Source organism: Cajanus cajan, chromosome 1 (genome assembly GCF_000230855.2).
Source record: "Cajanus cajan strain Asha chromosome 1, NIPB_CcT2T_4, whole genome shotgun sequence".
Lineage (NCBI taxonomy): Eukaryota > Viridiplantae > Streptophyta > Magnoliopsida > Fabales > Fabaceae > Cajanus > Cajanus cajan.
In genome coordinates this window covers 89,343,049-89,353,810 of record NC_138517.1, presented here as the reverse complement: position 1 = coordinate 89,353,810, position 10,762 = coordinate 89,343,049, and the positions used below count along the sequence as shown (strand labels likewise).

The window sequence follows — 10,762 nt, the reverse complement described above, 5'->3', positions numbered from 1 at the left end:
ACAAATTTTATTTACTTTTAGGCCTTAAAATATCTCTTATGAATAAATCTTTTTTACATAAAATCTAAAATGTTAATAGAAGAAAAGGTTTAAGGACTAAAAATAAAAATTGATAAAAATTTAAAGACTAAAATTAATTAAAAAAAATATTCAAGGACTAAAAACAAAAATTGATTAAAAAAATTCAGGATTTAATCCAATAAAATAATTGAAGTTATAACATACAAATCAAGTGAAATAATGTATATGTATGTATATAAGTAATATTTAGTTAATAAAAAATAAAATAATTTTAAACAAAAATATAAATGAAAAGTGATTATAAAATAAATGAGTAATTAATTGAATGAATAATTATTTATTTTGTATACATTTTTTTTGTATATAACTCTTAAATAACATATTAGTACGTAAAAGATTAAAATATAATAAAAGAGTGTAAATATCTATTACAAAAATTAGAGACGAAAGAAATCAACTCCTTTATACATTATTTATAAATAATGCCTTTCCATGACAACATTGTTGCTTATTTTTCCAATGGCTTTCTTTACTAACACCTAGAGGAGCCCTACCCCTGAAATAACTCACTTTCAGCTTTCATCTTTAGGCTCCAACACATCTAGCATTTCTTATTATCTAATCATATGAATATAATATGATAAATTATATTTATAATTTTTATTTTGTCATTTATACTCTTAAACAAAATAATATTTGTGATAAAAATAAATAAAAATACAATGAATGCATGGAAATTGGAAGTGATTTTTTACGGTTTATCAAAAAGGGTTTGATGGTGAGCTCCAATTTCAGTAATTTATTTTGTTGTAGGCTTGTTAGTTGTTACGGAGAGCTCCAATTTGATCACTCCAAAACAAAAAAAAACACCAATCCAATCCATCCAATGGCTCTCAAGATTCACCTCAATTCCCCTTTCTTCTCCGCCTCGCCCGTCGCTCTCTTCTCTCACAAACTTGCCACCCGCGTCTCGTGCACCGGCGGCAGCGGCGGCATCAGCGACGCAGCGCTGGCGTCGGAGTTGGCCGTGAAGGCGGCGAGAATCAACGCCCATGTGGTGAAGGCGGAGGAGGCCATGCGGAAGAGCAGAAAGCTCCTCTTCGTGGAGGTGTGCGAGTACATGGGCCTGAACGAAGACGAGGCCCAACAGAAATGGAGCAAGATGGAGGAAGACGAGAAATGGGTCTTAGTGAAAGGGTTTCTCGCTGGGTGGGGTGCACATTTTCATCCCTTGTCCGCGAGGTCTACCAAAGAGATGTTGGAGGAATATATAAGACAGGGGAACGCACCGCCACCCAAGTCTTCTGCTTCTTCTTTCCTCTTTTCCGGACTCAACAGAATAATTGGCTTTCAGTAGAAACTTACTCTCTGTATTTTTTATTTTACAAAATTAGCAGAAAAATAACTAGTACTGTCAGCAATCATACAAGAAATGCATTTCCTGCACTTGTGATCCCATGGATGACATTTTTTTAAGTTTGTTTATTTTTTGTTATGCAACAAATTTTGAAGGGTTATCGGAAATGATCTCAATCCCGTTAATAGGCTAGGCCTCTCATGGTGAGGATTTCTAATGGTGGAAATTCTGTCATCTGGTTCGCTGGATTGAATTGAATCACGTGTACCCGCTTTAGTTCATGTTCATATATTCTAATCTCTAACCATCTATTTTTTATAGGTTACATCGGAAGTAGTAGTGTAACCAATGAACAAGGAACCTACCGATACAAGCATACCCAAAGGTTTCTTAATCCAGTTGTAGTCCAGAAGAAAAAACCAATTTAAGAACTTATAGGAAATTAACTATGAAGATGTTAAGTTTGTCTAAATTTACTTATTTTGGAGAAGTAATTTCTTTTTAAATTTAAGAGATCTTAAATTAACCCGCAAAATGTTAAGGACATATCGATCAAAATTCATCTACTGTGGAATAGTTCTTGATCAGTAGGGGCGGATAGAGTTAAAAAACCACTGCTACTCTGTCTGACCGCTCTGTATGTCACAAAATCGGTTACCATTAACTAACGCTTTGAATGATTCCATGCTGTGAAACATGACTGACCGAAAGTTAGTCCAAGAAATCGCCTCTATCTAGGCTAATTTCAAATTGGCATAGAGTAAAACCCAATTATCAAGACAAATAACCATTACATAATATACACAGCCGTACGCCATCATATCATACAAGTTTATACCAGTAAGATTATGGAAGCAACTGCATAACTGTTAAGACAGAAAAGCAAGAACGGTAGAATAGACAGAGCTCCTGGTTATAGACAGGTTCTTTCAATTTTTATTCACTCATTAGTCTTATCAAATATAAAAGATATTTCAGAATATTTATATACAACCAGAAAGCTGTAAATGCTGTATTACACAAATGAAGGGTATGGAAGAGAAGTACACAAACACGATCAGAAATACAGCTGTCTGCAGTGTGCAACTGAAGCTTCGGCTGGACAATACGGACACTTGAATGTTCGATTGCTGTTTTTTGATAGCTTCATGATTGATTGCTTGCAAAGGACATGTAAGCATGGCAGCAGCATCGGAGGATTCTCTTCACTTCCTTGATCCCTACTCACAGGGCAAACAAAAATCGAATGGAACTGAAATTCCTTACCCAATTCTACTGGAACCGGCAACTGTTTCATTTCCTGCCACTCCTGCTTCTTTGCTGCCATTACATTTGCCAGCTTTAACAGTGTAGGCAACCCCTCAACTCCTGCTGCAACTGCTACACTCAGTGGGTTCTCATAGGATTGCCCCAATAGAGTGCAGAACTGCCGCGCAAGCTCTTCAGTTGTCATCTCCCAATGAATTGGGGATATCAACTCAGAATAAGGGGAGCTCTCTAGCCTTCCTGCATACAAGAGGCAACCCATAAGCTTTTGGAACTCATCCTTGTTGAGGGAAGCAAAAGGAGCAAGATAAGTTCGGGCATATTTTAAGGCATCAGCTCGGGTTCCATTTTGCAAGACCTCTACAAACTGCAGTGTGTGAATCTTAAGCTCGAGATTAGAACCAATCTGAACAAGTTTCTCTCGATTAGCAGAGACCCATGCGAGAGCAGGCTGAAGGTTCCTATCCCTCATAGCTCCAATAATCTGATGCATTTCCAAGAATTGAGATCTTAGTGCAGTTGCATCAGGCTCTCCAGCCTCATTTATGATGCTGTCTCCAAGATCAAATAAACCTTGACGGTAAAAGTGGTTTGCAATGATCTGATTGATAATATGAGTATCAAATTCCACATTTCTGTATGCCTTTGATATGTCAGGATTTAACATTTTTTCAAGGAGTTTTTGATACTTGGTAAGACTTACGTTCAACTCCTTATTTGATCCTTCCAACTGTTGAAGTGGTCCAACAGCATTAAGCTTAAACTTGAGTTCTGTGAGAATTGCTTTTTGGTCAACAAGTGTGGAAGGGTCATGCGATGACTGAATTGTAGCCAATGCCTGCTCAATTTCACGCCCGAGCTGGTCAATAACTTCTTGAGACTTGGAAGAGGATAATTTTTGCTTCTTGGCTACTCGATCAAATGCATCTTTGATGCTACTCAGCTCCATCTTTATGCTTAGATCACAAACTCCTACAAAAAATGTTGCAAGGAACAGTTAGGCCTGTCCAGAAAAACACAGCAAAATTGTTCTTCTATTGTAAAAGCTAAATGCATTACTACAACAGGCACCACACCAGGACACAGCTATACACTATAACAACCATTGTAGTCCCTAATAACAATTGCTAGTAGTTACAACTTACAAGGGTTTATTAAGAACTACATTCACAACCAATCCAAGAAGTTGAAACCATTTTCATATTAGCTGGTTTCTCCACCTGAACTTAAAATATGCACTTACCTAGCTCAATTGATGGGGACAATAATTTCAAGCTTACTAAAAACTACAATACAACCAATATAAAGAAAATATACAGACGCGAACCCTACCAAAGATGTCGAAGGCCCCTATTTATTATTTAAAAATCACACAAAGCTCAATGTTATTGCATAGAGTTTCAGATCAGCTAAGTATCAAAATAACAATATTAGGGAATGTTAAACTGGAATACTGGATATATATTTTCTCTTATGTAAAAAGGTCACTTAAACTATGGTTTTAAGCTGAACTCTACTAAGAGAATCCTCCATTTTGATTTAAAATCCTAAATGAGGAAGAATCTAAGCAAAATGTTGCCAAAAGCCACAAACATTATCAGAAAAACTGCATATATAACAAGCTGTTTATTTTGCTATATTTTCCTATTAGAACTTAGAAAATAAGGATTACATTCATACTGAATAATATATACATCAATGGTGAACTATATACATGAGAAACCACAGTAGAATAGGAAATGAATTAAAGGTTAAATCCCATTATTTGTGGGATGTCCCAGCTGACTATGCATGGTTTCCCCCTCCAGCTAGTGAATAGGAATTCTCCTTTCCTAGCTGGGCAAAATAAAAATTCTAGAATAGTGTACTACTCAACTTTTGATGAGATAATCAGCAAGTTAACCCACTTTCTAACTTCTCTTTAACAACATGTCTTTCAACTTCAACAAACTTTATTCTATAAGCTATGTTAATTGCAGGTTTTCTGTCTCAATAGAGTCTCCTAGATCCGACCCTCTGGATCATCCAATCTTCAAGAATGATCTGAAGTATTTTACATGCACCCTGTGCCGTAGCATGAAATTTTTCCACTGCACAAAACTTTGCTACCATATTCTTCTTTTACTCCTCCATGTCACAATATTCTTCAAAGGTGCAATATCCTGAAGTTTTCTTCTATCGACTACTGATTTGGTATAATTAGCACCAGTTGCCTGAAATACTAGTTTCTCTTGAACAGAGTATTTTTTCTGAGTGTTTCCTTGGGATGTTAAGTAAAAGATTAACATGGGTTTAGTAAAAAAAGGCTCCTATTCATGGAATGTGTTACATCCAATTTCAAGGTATGGGACTTGAGTCCCACATTGAAAGTATGAGATTCTGGTGTGAGGTTTACAAGACCTTGGGCCCTCTAACTACAACAACTAACTTCTGTGATATGGTTCTCCCAAGAATCTTATTAATTGGTATCAATGCCTTTTACCATGTCTCTCAGTTATAAACAAACAGTGTGGAAGATGATGTCAAAATTGCAACGTTCATGGTTCACCCAAGGCAAGTCAAAGAGCTAGTGCATGGCCACTAAGCTACCCCGCATGGGTGTCAAGGTTGTAAAGCACGGTGAGATGTTAGAATCCAATTGCAAGGTATAGGACTCAAGTCCCACATTAGAAGTATGGGATCCTAGTGTGGGATTTAATTTAAAGGGCCTTTAGCTCTCCAACTACAATGATTAGCTTTAGTGGTGTAGTTCTCCCAAGCTTCTTATCAAAATGCAACATTCTTTAATTAGAGACATGAATAAATGAAACAAAAAAGAACTCAAGGACAATTTTAATTTAAGTGTGTAAATCAAGTTGAAACACAACTAGGCAAATGATTTATGAGAGACTTGGCTGTGAGAATAGCTTCCCCTCCAAAAGACTAGAGAATATTTTTGGGAACAAAAAGGGGTTTTATCAAATAGGTAACGATTTTTGGGAACAAAAAGGGCTTGGACTTAAGAATAGCATCCTCTTTCTATTGCCACCACTACTGCTTGTCTTCTTCTATCATCACCAACACTGACCAGTGTTACGACCACCACTCTATCCATGCTACCACCACCCTGCCACCACTCCTGCTTCTGCCAACCACTTCCACCACTGCCCTCATAATCATAACTATTTTCAAACTTTAGATCTTATCATTACACAATAGAATTGAAATTGCATATATAGTTCTAATTCTTTGCATAACCCATACATAAAATCTATAATTCTTAACTATAAATCCAATTCCATCATCCTAACATACTAATAGTAACAGTAGTTAACACCCATTGATCTATTGTCAAACATCCAATGAAAACAAAACAATGAAGTTACTTGCTAGCAGGGTGTTCTTTACAATGACTTCACAAATTACTACGCAAGCCGAATAGTAATATGCACACAAAACATCTTTTAGAAGGAATCAATCTTTCCGAATCAAACAGTATATGTACATTACAATGTTCATGATAACTGAACATGAAATTTGCAAAGCCTGCACTGCACAACATCGTTTCTAAATCTACAATTTACTAAACCAGCTAAATAGTAAATATACAGAGTTTAGTTAAGCTTTCATACAAAAACAGAATCAAAATAGTGAATGTAGATAGCAATATAAAAAAAAGATAATTGTTCAAAGCATCTGCTACAAAACGCAATGGTCAAAATCAAATCCACAAATTACTAGCCCAGCTTAATACAAAAATATATTTATAAAGTATCAACTTTACTTCGGGACAGCATCAAAATGGTAAATGCAGATTACAAAGTTCAAAGTAAGTGAACAATACAAAAATCAACACAGTTAACAAAAAAAAAAAAAAATAACACACTCCATTCTCAAGTAGAAAGGCAACACAACCCTTCAAGGCAGCAATCAAAATAAACAGAAATAAATCAAGAGGAGTAAGCAGTAAATAGTACACAACTGACTTTCTTTCTGTTCGATCACAATCTTGATTGCCACTAAATATTTAAAAAAATATTGGGGGAAATACATTTCTATTCAAAATTCCACTTATTAGGAACTGTGAATCCAAAATTATTACCATCTCAGGAATGGCGGAAGCGAAGAAAACACAAATCAAAATCGCATAAGGAAAAAATTAAAAACATGCATCTCAGTTATTTGTCATCGGTTTTATCGGCGTAACTATGAATCGTTGAAGTAACGGAAAAATGAAAAAAATAAAATAAAATGGTGAAGCTAAACGAGTGTGTGCGTTCAGGAAAACAAAATAAAAGAGATTTTACATGGATTTCTGTTACCTGAGAAACACTGAGAGAGAAAGCGAAAGCCGATGTGAGGGAGACGAGACGAAGAAAGGAACTATGCGTGCGACTAAATCGGTGTGGCCACCAGACACACGTGCGAAAACAATAAATCCTTCTCGACTAAATTGTTCCTAGTCTTTTATGAATTCACTTTTGAACCCTATGTCATATCGGTTTCAAAATACATTTAAAAGAGAAAAAAAAAAACATATTTTAATGAATAAAAAATAAGTTTGTGAGTGTAAAATTTTTCAATTTCCAAACACACGTATAATTGTCTTTCTGTTAAATTGAATTTTCAGTCCGTAAAATTGTATAGGTAATTTTGATACTATTATTTTTAATTATATAATTTAAATTTTAAAAATTTATATAACTTTTAATTTTAGTTTTTCTACTGAAATTTTATTTATTAATTATTAAAATTACAATATTAATTATAATTTAATATTAAATAGATGATATGATATGAATCTAGAGGGAATAACGCCACAATTCCTAAAGATCGATAACATTTTGAATTAGGAAATTCAAATATAAGAATAAAAAATAGTTCCTAAGCATTTAGAGAGAGAAAATTCTCTCAATTGAAAAAATATCCAAATTTTGAATAATTCATTTTCTGTCCAAAATTTTTACAAAAGACTCCTATTTATAAGCTTAGATGGACAAGATAACATAAATTTCTACTAATTTTCCACTAACACTTAATATCTACTAGAATTGACTCCTGACTAGCTCACTAACCAATTAAAGTCCATTAAGAAGCCTAAAAAATTAATAAAATTAATAAAATAAAAATTACATTAAAAAATAAGATAATGAACTTATTTAATTATTCAGTCTCAAACTACTTAAATTTCAGTCTATTAATCTTTTTTTTTATTATATGATTTTGGACTTGTCAGTCTTCAATTTTTACCCAGTTGAATTCACATGATGATATAACAATTAATATTTAATAAAATTTAAATTAAATAATTTTAATTTTCATCATATTATATTATTTTTATGAGATAAAAATGAAATTAAAAGTAAATTTTAATATAGATATTTTTAAATATCAATTATTAAATTATTTATTTAATATTATTTTATGATTAATATTTTAATTTTAATAATTAATAGATAAAAATTTAATAAGAAAATGATTTTATAAAATTAATAAACTAAAATTGTGTAACAAAAATTTGAATCACGAATTTTATATTAATATATGAGTTAATCACTTATACACTATCAATGTAAATTTTTTTACATTAACAACTAATCATATCTTTTAATAATATCATATCAATTAATTATTTAATAAAATAATAATAAAATAAATAACTTTAAAAGATATTATTAATTCTGTGTAAAAAACTTTACACATAATTAACTCTTAGTATATTACACGAGATCAAAAGTTCTACACGTAATAAGATATGATGATACCACGTAGTTGTAGACCGTAGAGTACCGTAATGGCACGTGGCTGATTTGTGCGGATGAAAAACAAACACGTACCCTCATTAATTAGACCCACACTGAAAAAAAAAATGTCTTTCTCATTTTTTATATCTTTGGCTGAGTAATCAACTAATGATATACCCTCTTTTCATTTATATATATAAGTTAAAAAAAATCTAAAATTTTAAATTTAAATATAAATAAATTTTAACTTACTTAACTATATTTAATGTTATAATTTTAAAAATACTCTTTAAATTAAACATGATTATTGTTTTCAATAAGTATTATTAAAAATAGTTTAAATAGTAAAAAAATTAATTTTTATATAAACTTAATTAAAAAATTAATATGTGTAAATTTAAGTATTTTTACTATATATATGTGTGTTTTTGTTTGTATATGTGAGAGGGAGTATCTCTCTATAAATTCCTTAATAAAAATTCTTAGTATTTTGTAAATAAAAGAGTAGATACATTTAATATTTGTCGTTTAAAAATGTAAAAGAATTAATAAGATGATCTTGTAGGAGGATTTGGAATTATTCATAACATAAAATTTTTAGAGTATTTTAATTTAATTAGTAGTGTTAATTTTGAATTCTGAGTATAGAATAATATTTAATACTCAGGAAAAAAATGGTTTTGATTTTTTTAATATTCTTATTTGCCTCCAAAATAATTATCTCACATAAAAATTATTTGGAATATAAAAAAAAGGTATTTTAATAAATAAAAGATGATAATACGGGGAAGAAAGCGGAGTCGGTAGAAAATATAAATAATAATATATTTTGTTTTACTGAAGGGAGAAAATTAGACTTTTAAAACATAAAAATATTTTTTTCATTAATTTAATTTTTTTTCCTTTTATAGAAAAGAAAGAGTAAATATATCTTATCAGGTATTTTATATTATTTAAAAATTAATATTAAATATATTTTTTTATATAATGAGTTTTTATTATTGACATAATATAAATTATCTTATTTAAAAGTTTCAAGAACGTTATCTATAATAATATATGAAAGAAATATTTTATTTTAATATTTATTCTTTAAAATAATTATACTCTTATATTATATTTTAATTTTTCATAATATATAATTACGAACAAAATAAATAATAACTATCCTTTTAAAAAATAATAATTACTCTTTTTAAAAATAATAATCACCTATTCCGTTATCTTTTTTATTATTTTTTTTTTACTTTTTTTAAAGTATATATAAATGCAAAGTGTCTCTTTTTTTAATTTAGATAATTATTTTTGACAAATATTATTAGTCATGAAGTATTGTTTTATAAGTAATGCATGTATTTTTAAATAAATAATATAACTTTTGATATATTTTAATATTTCTATTGGATTATTAATTTTTTTTATTTTGAGACTTCTGTGGACAACTTTTTTTAAGGCTTGAAAATAGTTCAACGCTTGATGCAGAAAATGACTTGACATATTTGAAAAATTGTAGAAACTAAATTGGATATTGATATTTATATGTTGTCCTAAAACGTTTTTGGTTTCTTCCTCGTTTATTTGACTTAAGACCATTTGGATATGGATCTATCCGGTAAGCAATATCTTTGGCTCTCTCCATCATTTCTATTCTCTCTAATTTTTTTTATTCTTTCATTATTTATATTTCTTATTAGTAAGATCAATGCACTTCATACTTTTATATTATTAATATTATATTCGATTTTCACGTCTTAAAGATTTTAAATTTAAATTTTACCTTTATAATAATAAATTTTTTATCATTATTTAAAAATAATGTATATACTAAATTAAACTATCACATTTATATATATATATATATTAGATGTGTCGAGGTATTTCGTATATTTATTTACATTTATATAATGTGTCTCTAGTCTAATCTTGTCATGTTTTCGCGTAAACATGATTATCGCAGTTCAACCACCAGGAAACATGAAAGGGTGGACTAGTGTATCAAGTAATAAACATATAGTAAGTATAAAAGTAAAATAACTATATTATCCATGATCTCATGTAAACCACACACAACATCTCATGATTTACAATATTCCAACACCACAACAAATACATTTCAACATGGCATTCAACAACTTAAAAGGGTAAACAATCAATGGCATCCAACAACCAAACCGAACCTACCAACATATGAACAACACCAAAATCACCACATCATATGCACAACATCTTAATTACATTTGTATTATACATTCACCTATATTATACCAAATGTGAGCGGTCTAAATTACTTTATCATACCGAATCAAAACAATCTTTTTACACAATCTCATATGTCATCATTTAAGCTATGAAGTTTAATATTATTGCTAAGGTATAACATTTTGAATATGAGTCT

At 30.5% G+C, this 10,762-nt stretch overlaps 2 protein-coding genes across 3 annotated transcripts; one reads left to right on the top strand and one right to left on the bottom strand.

The window, feature by feature from the left end:
* The first annotated feature begins 855 nt into the window (after positions 1–855).
* LOC109814103 (uncharacterized) lies at positions 856–1,477 on the top strand. Its single transcript, XM_020378451.3, has one exon. It carries the CDS (start codon positions 908–910, stop codon positions 1,376–1,378), a length of 471 nt encoding a protein of 156 aa, XP_020234040.1. The 5' UTR covers positions 856–907; the 3' UTR covers positions 1,379–1,477.
* A 798-nt stretch (positions 1,478–2,275) lies between these two features.
* On the bottom strand, positions 2,276–7,103 carry LOC109814090 (protein RMD5 homolog). 2 transcript variants are annotated; one of them, XM_020378437.3, is made up of 3 exons: positions 6,946–7,103; positions 3,348–3,616; positions 2,276–3,245 (listed from the first exon to the last, which is right to left on the bottom strand). In XM_020378437.3, the coding sequence occupies exons 2-3, from the start codon at positions 3,591–3,593 to the stop codon at positions 2,436–2,438; spliced, it is 1,056 nt and encodes a 351-aa protein (XP_020234026.1). In that variant the 5' UTR covers positions 3,594–3,616; positions 6,946–7,103; the 3' UTR covers positions 2,276–2,435. The 2 variants fall into 2 exon arrangements, with proteins under 2 accessions (XP_020234026.1, XP_020234025.1); XM_020378436.3 differs by having other exon boundaries at positions 2,276–3,616.
* Positions 7,104–10,762: the final 3,659 nt, after the last annotated feature.